Raw genomic sequence first — 14,135 nt, forward strand, 5'->3', positions numbered from 1 at the left:
TGACTCGCATGATAATGGTAGGAGGCCACATGTCAAACGTGTGGTCTGTTGAGTGGATAGCTGGATTGAAGTAATAGATGTGGCAAGAACTTGCAGGGGTAATACTAGCAAACCGTCATCAGTATACTTCCCATGTGTATAACAAATGTAATATGAGCTTGTCCATAATAAGCTTACAAAACATGGCTACCAAACACACCGATAGCCAACGATCTCCTGAATATAGAGGTTTGGATGTTTCTGAACATATCAATCATGACGGCCACAATGGCAAGGTCTGTCACGATATTGACTATATTCAAGTATGTCCAAAACGATACCTAGAAGGAGAAACAGTAAAAGTCAGATAACTACATGTGTATGCTATCAAAGTAATTATCAGCACACTTACAGGCTGTATGCATTGCTCGCCTAAAACATTCCATGGCTCTGGTAGCTTGCATTGAAATAGGAGAGTCATTATGAACGATATCGCCCCGAATTCAATGGCAAACTCAAGTTGAGCGACAAGGGTATCTCTAACGGCTCTATTTGCGTTATTACTAGTTTACTTCCTGACAACGAAGTTGAAACTGCATTTCTCACTAACGATGGTATCCAAGTAAGTTCTCCCACCTCGATCCGACGGGACCGCTGAACATTCACCACCCTTATCTTGAATCGTCGAGGCACAGACAGCAGCTAATGTACTTGAGGTCATGGACGTGCACAAAACATCGTCGTATTTTCAGACGAATGGGGTGGAGTATAAACGTGTACAGCTTCCAATGATTAACCATTTGCGTTGACAATCCATTGGGTTCAAGGTTTGTCACTGCCAGCTATTACCGTCGCCTTGAATTCTAAGTTCAGGCTATCAAGCTTCACTTGTAGCTAATTAATGTTACCTGCTCTAGACTCATAGCCCATCTTTGCTGTTTTGATCACGCATTCTCATTGTGAGACTCTCCAGGCCGATGGTCAATTCTTCTCAGAGTCATTTTGTTCCCAAACGATCTTACTCTTCAACGGCCGCGATACAGGGTTCGATGCTCCTTTCAAAATTTACCTTCTTCAGACTTGCGTATTGTGATATGCTAAAGTGATATCACATCGTGCTAAAGTGCTAAAGTGATACGCACGTGATAAGGGATTTTCGGGTGATGCGCCGGATCTGGTGATCTGCCGGATTTACTCCCGCTTGCACTCCAGGCATTAACTGACAACAAGTCCACAATCGTGATCCTAAATCATCCAAAATCAAGCATATAATGAAAATTCTGCTGCTAGATGCGTATCATTCTATTTCATAGTCCTCGAGCCATCGCGGCCGCTTGCTATTGCGCTGCGGCCTCCTAGAGTCCCGAAATGCCACCACCATCTCCCGATCATTCTCAACAACGAGAAATGGCTTTTTTGGGCTAGCAGTGCGGTTTGGAGTGGCTATTGCCTTCAGTTTCGCATTTTGTCTCGGTGGATCTGGCGTCTTCCATGCTGCCGGTGGCTCCCGTGTAGGTGGAAGAGCGACGATTATTTCATCCTCAACATCCGCACTTTTTTCGCGACCGTCCAAAGCCGGCTGTCCTTCATGTTCCATTTTATGTGCTATTTCTAGATTCTGGCGCTCGAGATCTCGTCGGATCTGCCGATTTTCCTCCCTCTCTTGTTGTCTGGCTTCTTTTGCCTGCCGTTTCCTCTCTGTTTCTGCCTCACGTTGCCTCCTTCTCTCTAGGGCTAGAGCTTTCTGCTCTGCTGCCTTCTTCTGCCGCTGAACCTTTTGGGCTTCCTTCTTTAGTGCCTCCTCTTTCCGTTGTGCGTCTATTTCTGCCTTCTTTACGCGAGCTTGTGCGACTTTCGCTGGGCTAAACACCTGGGCTGCGTTAGGATCTGTTCGATCAAAAAGTAGATCTTTTAAGGCTTTACCGCGCTGCCTGCGCTTCTTCTCCTGAATAATTGTCTCACGGAGTCCTTGGTTCTCATATCGAAGCAGGTCAACCTCGGATTGAAGGCTTTCGAGAGTGCTCTTCAGCTTTCGGCTATTGCGGCCCCNTGCTGGTTTCTCAACACCCTGCCAGGACACGTGCACCTCATCCAGCACCTTCAATAGCGGGTGAGGTAGGACATCTCTCACTAGCTCTTGCACGTTATTGGGGAAGACTGTGATGTTGCCCTTAACATGCTTCGGATATCTCACACTCTGCCTGTGCCTGTCTGCTAAACTGTACTTGGTGATGAACCCATAACAGGAGTTCAGCGCGATAAGCTTTTCCTCGATCGGCGTAAGGCCCTTCAACTCGTCGGGAAACATATGTTCGCACCCGAGCCTAGTATGCAACTGGGCTGCAGGAGACAAGGCACCTCTTTTAAGGTGCTTCAGACAGTCAAAACAAGCCACAATCTTCTTTCCCGGCAGAAAGCACCGCCTGCACCTAAAAGGTGAATTGTCACGTTTCTCGACGATACTTACCACCCACCGATCCCAATCAACCTCACCCAGATCCACTCTAGCATACTTCAGATAACAGATCGTGCAGGTATGTATCGGCAGGGTGCTCACGTCATGGAACGCACTGTAGTATTCCTGGACGGTGGACACCTTCTTCTCAAGAGAAACAGGAATACTCCATTCCTGGCTGTGGGACAATCGCTCTTTCTCCGCAAATTCTTCATTCATGCAGCGCAGAACACTGGCAAGGTCCTCCACTTGATCGCTCTCAGTTCTCTCCTGGCGGACCATGATTCTAGCACGTTTTGATCGCAGTCCATCTGTGTTACTAGGACCCTGCCTCTTCTTCTCCCCTCGCCGAGCATCCTTCTCCGCCCTGGCCTGTCCCAAATCATTTTGCGCAGCCCGAATTACGTCTGCCGAGATTCGGATGCCGATACCCGCAAGCGCCATACTCTCTCCCTCGCGCACTTCCAAGCGTCCCAAAACCCCCAACGAAGACCCACGAATTTCTCTCGAGCCCGGATTTACCTGCGCCGTGGCCTGTTCGTCCCCGTCGCGCACGCGCCTGAACGCCCGAAATAGGTCCCCCGGCCTAGCAACGGCTTTGCTTGCGAAGCCGTCTCTCGGCCTTCTGACCTTGGTCCGCCGGCGGTTCCTGTCCGTCCTGACTTGTTTGCCACCCGTATGTACCACATTCTGCCGATTGCAGCGCCCCACACCTAAACCACTCTCTTCAACGCTTCCTAGTTGTCGCTCTTCCGTTCGTACCATCAGCCCGAACTTGTCGAAGCCAAAACCGGCTGGCAGATCTGTGACAGCCAACTTGCTGAGAGACAGCGCGATTCCTTCGCGATCCTTCTTCTTGACATATGGATCTTTATGAGACCAAGCTTTCAGATTTACTAAATCATCCGGATCAATAGGGTCGACCGATTGCTTGACTTTGCGTCGCCCAATTTGCTCAGCTCGTCTGTGAATCAACCTGTTCAACTTCACTACAGCTTCATCCCAGTCGCTCACCTGACGGGCCGCTGTGCAGAGTTTTTTGCAGAAATCTTCTCCCCTATGCGCCCACTGGTAATATTGAACCTTGTCTCCGCCCCAGATGCGCCTCACCGTCCTCAAACGCGCCAGATTCCCGTGTCCTTCCCGCAGGCGCCCTTCAGTGCGGTCTCGAACCCAGTCACCGCCATCCCAAGGACTCCGGCTTTCTATCTCCTCCCGCGAAAGCTGATCGCCGCCTGACTGTTGCTGTCCACTTCGTACCATCAGCCCGAATTTATCGAAACCAAACCCGGCCGGCAAGTCTCTGGCAGCCAGATTGCTGAAAACTAGACTGATTCTCTCACGGTCATTTTTCTTGACGTATGGATCCTTATGAGACCAGGCCCTTAAGTTTATCAAATCATCCGATTCGATAGGGTTGACCGAGTACTTAATTGGCCGTCGTCCAAGCTGCTGGGATCGTCTGTGAAGCAACATGTTTAACTTCACTACAGCTTCTTCCCAATCGCTCACCTTGCGAGCCGCTGCGCAGAGTTTGTTGCAGAAATTGATCCCACTATACGCCCACTGGTAATACTGAACCTTGTCTACGCCCCAGATACGGCTCACCGTCTTCAGGGCCTCGACACTTCTAGATTCGTCACCCTGACCTCTCATCACTCGGCTGTTCTGCAGCGCGCCTGGCATTTTCCCCGACCCGTCGAATCTTCACTATCTCTGTTGTGGACGTGATTCTATTATTCCCAAAGCTATAACCTTGGGATCTCTGCATCTCCTCTATACCGCGCAAAACTCCATCTCGGCTCCTGCGCTGACGCCGTCCAGATTATACCACCCCCATTCGATCTGACCTCTCTCTCAATATCGGCCACACCACCAATTCCCCAGACCGCACCTGCCTTCCCGCACCTCTTCCCGCACCACCTCCCTTCCTCACGTAGACACGATACCTCCACATACAAACCGTGTCCTCCACCCACGAAATACTACCGACTTCGTGGACAGATGACCCGGCCAACCCCTGATGCCTTACTGGCAGATGACCAGGCCAACCCCCGACACTTCACCAGCAGATGACCCGTCGGACCGTGATAACTCGTGTGCAGCATGGCCCGGCCAGTCCCTGACAGCAATGATGACCGACTATCCACACCACCACATGCCACAATCTTCAGAATCACCGTCCAAATGACCAGACTATGCACAGCAAGAGACACGGGAACTATCCCAAGGCTAGACAGCACGCCGAAGACACTTGACCAACAAGACCCCTACGTATCACACCCCAATCTTCAAAATTACCAGCCAGATGACTAAATCCACATAGCCTTCAGTTACTAAAAAGAGAAGAAGGGGGGCGGGGGGGCGGCTGATATGGTTTTGCTTTTTCCGACATTGCTTTTTCGCGACGACAACGAGCAAACATTACCCTGCCGACCATTTGGGATTTGTCGCTTAAAGCGGCTAGCATTGTGAAGCATGTCTGTATTTTCTATGATTCCATCAGCTCTGCTCTGTAACAAAAAAAGCCATGGACCATTTCTCACTACACATGTGATAGCATTCAGAGCTGAAAGCGCGATGACACGTAGGCGCTCACATGCCCTGAGCCTTTGCCTGGCGCGTAGAGTCTGCCTGGCCGGCCCTGGATAACAGGCCGTAGTAAAACATCTATTCCATGCAGAACTATTCCCCTATAAGAACCAGCCATGCGACCTACGGCCCAGGGCCGGTTTTCACGGACTCATTCCAAATCTCCTTCAACATGTCTCGACAACCAACATTCACGAGTATAATTCACTTACGGGATTTCGTCGATGCCATTACTCATGACCCGACTCGAGAAAATACTCCAAACTACGTCGAGATCCAGACAGATCTCAACATCTTCGAGGAAGACGGTTTCCATGATCCTAATATCGCCACCGACCCCATTCGCACCCGCATCCATACTTATCTAACGCAAGAACAACAAGAACTCTACCTTCCTGGCGCTTTCTTCTACGCCGACGGCCGCTTCTCCACGACTCTGTCGATGGACGGCACTCTGGAGATTAGCACGCAGACGCTGAGCTTGATGAGGCACGTCTGGCCGAACATTCGCCCTAGCTCTGGCTGACAGCCTTAGACACCCAGGGAATATCGCCGACTCCGTCCAGTATGACCAGCACTTGCCAGAGCAATGGTGCCCGATGGTGACCGTCATCGGCTTCGTGCCGCCCCGTACTGACAACTCGCTTGACCCTTCCGAGCCCCGTCACTTCACAGTCGAAACATCTGTCTACGACGCATCCAAGGCAGCCCCAGCTCACTTCTCCGTAGTCTGCTTCTTGGAAGACACTAAGCGTTGGAAGAAAGTCAAAACGCCAGCACCGGGAGCTCTCCTCACCGTCACCGCGAAGATTGCTGGCCGTACCAGGGACACCAACCTCCTGGCCCTCCGAGTCCTCGACCTGGCTTACTTGCCAAGACCTGCCTCTGCGCCAACACCCACCCCGACCGATACTCCACCTTCGAAGCGATCAGACCGCTGGCGTGGCCGGGTGCCATCCACTCCTTCGAAGAGACCACGCATATCGGACCGTGCCATCGAAGCCGCAAACCCCTCTGATAGAAATACAACTCTGCCAGACGCCTCATCAGGCGCACTGGTTTTCCCGCACTCAAAGCTTACTACAGAACCCATATCCGTCCCGACTTCTCCGTCCACCACTGCTGGTCCTGAAGAGTCCTCCTCAACCCCGGGCCTGCCCCTGGCATCCGACGGCGGAGCTCGGCCACGTCGCAATCGTCATCCCCCAAGGAATGTGTTGACGTAGAGTAGACATAAGTAAATTGGATACAGTCGTCAAAAATTGGGAACAGTGACATCGACGGAAGACAGCAGTACAGGGACAATGAACTGAGCACTTCAGCAGCCCCTCGACATGGTAATTCGAGGCGAACTGGGCACGTAGCGATGATTGAGACAATAATGTGAGAATATAAACTACTAAATGGAATCTGACTAAATGATTTGCTTCCCCTTCTTTGCTGTGTATCCTCAGATACAGACGCGGAGTGGTAAAGACGTCGGAAGAGAATTGTCCCGTTCTCAGATGATCTTTTGACTAGACGTTTCAGCGTATCGGCTGTCTAACTTTTAGTTTCTTTACGGCATCCCTGGCTCGACAAGTCCTAAACCCCCGCACTGGAGTCGGCCACTAAAAGCTCCCGCCCCAACTTCTGAGTCTGCTATTGCGTTGAGAGATCCACCCCGTATATAAACTTCCTTTATATAAACTTTTCACATAAACTTTTCACAAACCACCAGATCAAGTCAACCTTTCGTTCCTCAAGGCTCTTTTGGGCAAACCGCTTGCGGTTGGTCTCCTGTTTACGTATTCCGCATTGAGTGGCGCAAGCGACTAATGGTGACTCGAGCCTTTCTTCTTCCCGCGAGAACTGCTATGTTAGTGAGCCCATTTTAGGTCAAGGCATGCCATAATTAGAAATGCCTGGTGGTCCTTGTTTAAAGTTGGGCAAATTGGCATGAAGGCCTAAGGATCGCGATATAGCACCACCGCCACATCGGGATGACGGCACCGCATATTCTTCTATTTCTTTTTTTTTAAGCCACTTTGCTTTTCCTGTTTAATTAACTAGTCGACCTCGGCGGCTGAGTGGAAGCCACATGATTATTGGAGATGAGATGTCATTCAGGGTGAATCTAGTGGCTTGCGATGTCACCAGTAGTTGTGTTAGTAAAGTACTGAGGCCGCTGCGCATTTAAAAAAGTCCCGCTCATGTATTCCTCAATGCGTGTGCCTTAATCCAAGGGTGAGACACATTCAGCTCGGAAAGCGTCGTCCCTCAGACCGAGACTATCAGCAGTGAACACATATAATAGAAAGCCAATGGCAGATATTGTGCCTCTATTCACGAATGGCCGCCCATTTAGACGAAGCTATTTGCTTTTCTGAAACCCCTTCACCTGACCAGAGTGTGCTTTGTTTGTCTAGTTCCAGCAAGATGTATTTATACCGGACGGGTCAGACTGGTCGAGACTGTAGTTCAAATACCTCGCTGGTTCAGACAACTGCCGCGGATTGGAATGCTCTGCAGTGTCGGCAATTTATAGTCGGGATTTCTTACATGGAAGCTTGTTCATATATCTCGACGAATATACTTGCTGTTCGAACTAAACGTGCGCCAAATTCCAAACACCACGGACGCCTCGCAGTCTGGTAGTATACAAGTCATACATCCTTCTCCCTCAAAGCTACAAATCTATCAGCAAATTTGCGCCTAGCAATGGCAATTATTCATCTTCTGTCGTGGTGCCTTTTTGCGCTCACAACTTTTGCCACTTCGCCTTCGTGGCTGAACGACACCGAAGCGTCTGGGGGCAACGAACAACGATCTAATAATCATGTTGAACGACGTGCTAGAGCTCGCCCATTCTACGCCATAGCACACAGGGTCTTAACATTACGAGGCCTTGACGATGCCCTTGCCCAAGGAGCCAATGCCGTGGAAATTGATGTGACTTCTTGGCCGACGGGATGGTGGGCAGACCACGACAGCACTGGGAGAAGCGCCCGCGAAACCCTTGAGAGAATGTTCCAAGTTGCTGCCGGCCGGCGCAGGGAAGGGAAGAACCTTGCTTTTATCTGGCTTGACATTAAATCACCAAACAAGTGCAACCCCTGGGACCCGAAAGTGAACCATTGCTCCATTGTTGGACTTCAGGAGATGGCACGCCGATTACTACAACCTGCTGGAATCAGGGTGCTGTATGGCTTCTACGGGAGTGCTGCATTCGGAGTAGGGTTTGATTACATCCGTGGGAGACTCAATCACAATGAAGCCCTCAATTTGAATGGTGGCTCTGGGGAGATTATCGGCCGTTTTAAAAGCAGCAACTTCCACAACGTCAGACAGCGCGTCTTGTCTTACGGCTCCAATGAACTGCCCAAAGAATTCGGAACGTGCTACGAGCCTACTTACAAAACTTGCACGGAGCTTCGTCAGGCAGTTAATTCCAGGCAGTTTGGGAAAGTGTTTGGTTGGACAGTCACTGCTAACCAGTGGACATACGCTGGTCGCTTGATGAACGACGCGCATGTGGATGGGGTAATCTATGGGCCTGCCAATTCCGACTTTTATAACACAGACATCACTCGTACCGCGTTCCGGGACGTCAGAGACTGGGTGAACAAGAAGCGTGATTCGCGATACATGGCATCGGCAAGGGATGCGCCGTGGTGATGCCGGATAGAACTTCCGGTGCCATGGGGATGGTGTTTTGTTTTGTTTTGTTTTAGATTGCTTTCTAACGGGTCAGCGGATGAGCGACTCAGCCTACAATGTATAAATACCCTTTGCATATAGAATCTAGAGAATGATAACAATGCCGACTTTTTTCTTTACTGGCCCGGTGGCTTCACCAATGCCGCATGCTAATACAAACTACGCATCTCCAAGATGACCAAACTTATGGTGCTTGGCATGTAATTCCTCCACTGGCGCCTCCACAGAATAATTCATCACAGGCTTCAAATCTCCCAGGAAGAAACAAGCAATACAGGCCAGCGCCCCAAAAGGCGCAGCAATCATGTACACGACTCGTAACCCATCCGCATATGCGTTCTTCAGTGCAACAGTGCCGTCAAGGATAACAGCAGGCGTTATGCCCGCGACATCTCTCAGGGCTGTCGCATTATTGCTAGCCAAAGCCCCGATGAATGCCTCGAGAGATGTCTTCGGAAGACCAGCTCTGAGCGCAGCGGCACCAACATAGCGAGGGATATACTCGTCAAGCCGCATGTTGAGTGCCGCGTCGTAAATAGCAGTAAAGCTTGTGGCAGATACGGCTCTCGAAGAAGTAGCCACCGCTGTTGCAGTGGCGATAAGATGATGCGGCGTGGACAGTTGGACTCCGGAGATGATAAGAACCAGCGGACCGCCCATGCCGAGTCCTGCCAGGCCAGCAAAGATAATGGAATTGGTGGAATCATTGGGTTCGATGGTGGCGAGTCCGATTATACCACCTGTGAAGAGGAGAAACCCAACAAACAGAGGTGACTTGATGGATCTTAGTTTGGTGGCCGAGTAGCCGTATGCGACTGTGCTTGAGCCACAAGCCACCCAGAATGCTTGCTCTCTGGCGGACGTAAGAAAAGGGTCTGTTTCGAAGAGTAGACCAGTCCTAAGTTGATGCGTTGATTAGTCTGGGAGGTAAAATGGAATGCTTTCGGAGGGGCGACAACGAGGAGTAGACCTACATGACGGGGAAAAATATCACATAGGCGAACAGCAAGATGCCCTCAATGAAGATAAGGCCAACGCATGTCGCAAAAGTACGCCCACGATTCTTACCGCCGCGGAAGAGATCATGGTGTAGGATTCCAGTCTTGGTAAACTTCCATTCGTAGATTGCAAACGCAATCATCACCACAATGCCGACAACCAAGGTGCCGAGCACTTGTGCAGTCCGCCACTCGAAAATGCCACCGCCAAGATTGAGACCAGTCAGGAACAAGGTAAGTCCTGTTGTTAAAAGCCCAGTTCCAATAAGGTCGAGGCGACCAATCTTTTGCCAAAAGGACAGGTGATCGTAGCGGGTGTGTCTTTTAGGTGGTCTGTACCCAATGAAGAGCCCGATAGCAGTTAAGCCCCAAAGTCCCATTTGAATCCACTGCGAGATGGTTAAAATTGGGCATTAGATTGAATCCAAAACCATAGGGCGGAGAAACGTACATAGAAAGTGCGCCATCCGGTGTGTGCGTTCGCCTTGGTGAGAGCCCCTATAGCAAGCGGCCCGACACAGGCACCGATTGCAGCAGCAATGTTTATGCCAGCCTGAACAACTAGAGAAACAGGAATACTTAGATTTTGGGGCGAAATAAGTTGCTTGGGTTAAGTCTGTAAACTTACTGGGCCGCCATTTCCTGGGCAAAATCTCGCTCGGAACGCAGTATGCCAATGGAACAGTGGCGAATCCAAATCCAATCAGGATCTGAGCAACAATGAGCCGGTATATGCTTGTCGAACCGGGTGCAATAGCAGAACCGATGAAAGATAGTACAGCAGGGCCAACCAAGAGAGCCTTTCGAATCTGAAATACGTCCGATATGGAGGAAATGATGGGGCCGACTACGGCCTGGACGAGAGAAAGGGCGTTGGGGACCCAAGTCTGTGCCGCTGGATTGTAAAGGTCTTCACCTATGGTCGAAAGCTAATCGGGTAAGCACCTTTGTCTGCTTGTAGGGGAAAAGCTCATCACACGATCAATACTTACAACGGTGGGAGGGCCTTGTAGTGCAAGGACTTGCACCATGTTCAAAACAAACATGGCTGCCACGGCAAAATAAGTCCGCGCGTGAAGCTCCGGCTCTTCATCATCTTGGCTATACGCCAGGTTTGAAGTCTCATTCGCTGTCATTTCTAAATGTTCCGAGTCTTCCAGGGTTTTCTCACTCGGAGACACTTGAGTTTGTTGCTGAACCATTGTGGATGCCTTTTCTGGTGTTGCGGCAGGAGACATGTGCAAGTCCTAGAACTAGTCTGGAGTGTAGCATATAGAAGAATGAAGAATCCCTAAATGAAACAAGGCACACACGGAGTAATAAACTCCTTTGCTTTATGCTAAATCGACCTCGTGTATCGACGTTCTACATGATCTGGTCCAGGTTTATTCCCCACAAATGGCTTGTCCCAGTCCCGCAAACCAAGAAACTCGCTGATGAGACTGTACTAAACAAGCCACTGATCCGACGCATTAGGGGGGACCTAAGAATTGCCGTCTCTGGTCATTGACCAACCACTCTCTCCAGACACCTGAACTATTGACGACTGACACGGACGGTCTGGGGTAAAAGTGTGGGGAAGTAAGGTGAATCTACTATTTGCGGGGATGAAATATTTAGACCGAGTTCTCTGTCCCGTTCAACGTGAGAGTATTTAAGCGATGCTAGTCCGTTAGAGCGAAATTAGAGCGGCAGGTCGATGAATCCGCTGTTAAACTAGTCCGATCAGCCATAGTCGGTGTAAGGGAAAGGATATCGTCGACTTTAACACGGCCAATCGGTGTCCGTCGACCTAAAGCATTTCAAGTCAGTCGGGACAATTTCGCAACATCATCCGCACCCTTCCTGTAACTAGCACCCTCTGCCATGTGCGAGGCCCGACCGAGCACATTTTCCACGCCGAATGCTACGGAGGGTGTCCTTGAAGATGTCAAGATGTAGAATGTCTCTCAGCAGGCAAGCCTTTGTATGATATCCGGTATTGCACCTATAGAGTTGAACCATCTAACGGAGCACTTCGATGTTGGTGCGGAAGACCGGCATTTTCCTTCAGCTGCTGCCACCAATATTGCACCTTCAGTCCCGCCAAGGTAATTGCTCTGCAGGTTTTTCGAAGCTATATACCCCAAAAGAAGCATGGAGCTCTATGAATTCGTTTCTGTTTGCAGTCTGGTTCGCACCAGTGTGTCGCCGTGTTGGCTTGAGACATTGACACTTGGCCTGCCCAATTTGGAATTGTGCCGCAACGTAATTGGCCCGACTCAAGCAGAACCAAAACATCTTCAAGTTGTGACGTCTGATTGTCGCAAACACCCCGTCCCCCCGAAGCACCGGAGAAGTGGCATTGCATTTAATTCTCGGAGCACCAAAGCAAATGCAACTATTCGATTTTCTGGTCACAAGGCGACTGGAAAGTTGAATGATTGCGTTGAGTAGATGAGGGCAACACGGTCCGCAAGCCCACCCACGAAAGATGGTACGCAATACGAACATTTGAACTTTGTAAATCTAAAAACCCGCGACGAAGAAACTACTCGGGTATACACAGACTACCTTAAAATTGCTTCTCCTTGTTCGCATGGCAGCCTTCTCGAGGTGGCAAGCTCGCTGTATTTCCCAGCAGCCTACATGAAGTCAGACTTGGTGTTGCCAGCGGAGAACACACTACAGTTGGGCCGTGAATTGCACCATGTTGTCCTCAGGGTACTGTCCAATTATGCAAACAGCACAGACTTGGCGAAAATTTTCACCGCCCCCAAGACTTTGTAAGAATGCCATTCCATTTATGTCTTGCCATTGGTACTTGAACATGCCCTGTCTACGGCTACCTACCTAGGTAGTTGGAGCCAATGCCTCCAACTTGGGATCAGTTGAATGGCCCATAGACACCAGTCCTGCACGAATACCCTCATTCCATTACACTCGGTAACATACGTTCCATTTTCGACCTTCGGCTTCAAAGAACCGTCAACTTATTGCTTCTGCTTCGAGTAACACCATTCAAACAGGTCCTTGTAGTCCAGGCCTTCCCATTCTAGGACTGGTCGAGCGCTACATAGAATCGCCATGCTATCGAAATGGCATCGCGGAAGCCTGGGGCCATACCTTGACATCCAAAAGGTGGAGAAACGTCGGCAGCGTCTTCGCAGAGTATAACCAGATCGAGGGACCCCTTGTTGCAGCTACTTGCTGAGAAGCGAAGTGGTCAGCGGTCGCAACGGAGGACCTCGATGAAGTCCAGCGGGTACATGACCTGCGTCTCAGAAGACAAACCAGACCGCTGGTCCAGATGGGTGACAAAGGGCTAAACCACTTTCTCTATACTAGCAGGTATCGCCATTTCGGCCGAACCCTCACTTGCAAGCCAAGCCGTGCGCAACCAGCTGCGCAGATATGATTGCATACAGCTCAAAGTTCTCTGGAAAGAAATTGCCGTAGACTTGCTGGGAGGTGTATCCCCTCCCCCAGACGAGCAAATTCGGAGGCGTCGTTGACGATGGAAGGGAGGTACGCCAGTTGAGGGCAAGTCAATCTTGGTCGTAGGGTGGGGGTTCTGTTCGCTCAAGTGAAATGCCTCTCGGCTCTAGATATTGCTTTCTTGTGAAGCATGTCCTGCAGTCAGCAATTACGAGAACCCTTCCGCGGATGGCGCGTTTGGTGTGCTGGTCCTCCTATCAACGTAGCTCGCGTGTACCTAGTTAAGGTCTTTGGATATAGACACTACGTGAGCGCCAAGTTGCAGCTCGGCGACTCTGAGAATTTTGATTCAAGGGATCAGATGCTTCACAATATGCGGCTGTTTAAGCACGTGAAACTTGGATGACCAGTGCTGCCTTGGTTTACGAGACCAGATCAGGCGCTTTCTCAAGACAACTTCGCTGGCAAGGCTCACAGAGCTTCTGCATGTAGTCCAATTAATCCAAGAAATGGATGGGTCTCAATTAACTCCCATCTAGGGAAGTGTCGACGGTGATTCACTTACAAGCATCTGTGAGACATGAGAGTCGGCATCGTCAAGGACATAGGTATCAAGATTTTCACCAAAATGTGTTCTGTACTTGGGAGTAAGTTACATGCTAGTCTGTTAATGATGGTTGGACTACCCAACGCACACATTCCGCCGGGATGTGCGCAACATGAAACCGAGTGATGGGACTGGGGACAAAGTAGCCATTAATGTCACTAGGATTTTTGTACCAGAACTCCATAGTGTCCAGAGAAAGACACGGACCATACGGAGTAAACATTCAAGAATCATCAATTTGGTTTCAACCCTCAAAGAGTCTGGTCCGTTCGACTTTTGCTGCGACACATCGTGAATAGTGAGACAAAGAGGCTGGGAGCACACAAAGCGGCACGGCTTGGTGGCGAGAAGTCGGGTGAGGCATCATCTGAATCTGCCAATGTTTGAC

At 50.1% G+C, this 14,135-nt stretch overlaps 3 protein-coding genes across 3 annotated transcripts; 2 read left to right on the forward strand and 1 right to left on the reverse strand.

The window, feature by feature from the left end:
* Positions 1–5,198: 5,198 nt before the first annotated feature.
* VFPPC_18403 (hypothetical protein) lies at positions 5,199–6,252 on the forward strand (the record flags this gene model as incomplete). Its single annotated transcript, XM_022430020.1, has 2 exons — positions 5,199–5,464; positions 5,562–6,252. The coding sequence occupies 2 exons, from the start codon at positions 5,199–5,201 to the stop codon at positions 6,250–6,252; spliced, it is 957 nt and encodes a 318-aa protein (XP_022284934.1).
* Positions 6,253–7,726: 1,474 nt separating this feature from the next.
* On the forward strand, positions 7,727–8,683 carry VFPPC_11299 (phospholipase D; the record flags this gene model as incomplete). Its single annotated transcript, XM_018289535.1, has 1 exon — positions 7,727–8,683. One exon carries the CDS (start codon positions 7,727–7,729, stop codon positions 8,681–8,683), a length of 957 nt encoding a protein of 318 aa, XP_018136698.1.
* A 201-nt stretch (positions 8,684–8,884) lies between these two features.
* Positions 8,885–10,925, reverse strand: VFPPC_11298 (siderophore iron transporter; the record flags this gene model as incomplete). Its single annotated transcript, XM_018289534.1, has 5 exons — positions 8,885–9,623; positions 9,700–10,112; positions 10,175–10,284; positions 10,352–10,652; positions 10,716–10,925. 5 exons carry the CDS (start codon positions 10,923–10,925, stop codon positions 8,885–8,887), a joined length of 1,773 nt encoding a protein of 590 aa, XP_018136697.1.
* Between the last annotated feature and the right edge of the window lie 3,210 nt (positions 10,926–14,135).

Source organism: Pochonia chlamydosporia, assembly GCF_001653235.2.
Source record: "Pochonia chlamydosporia 170 chromosome Unknown PCv3seq00017, whole genome shotgun sequence".
In the NCBI taxonomy this organism is placed as follows: Eukaryota; Fungi; Ascomycota; class Sordariomycetes; order Hypocreales; family Clavicipitaceae; genus Pochonia; species Pochonia chlamydosporia.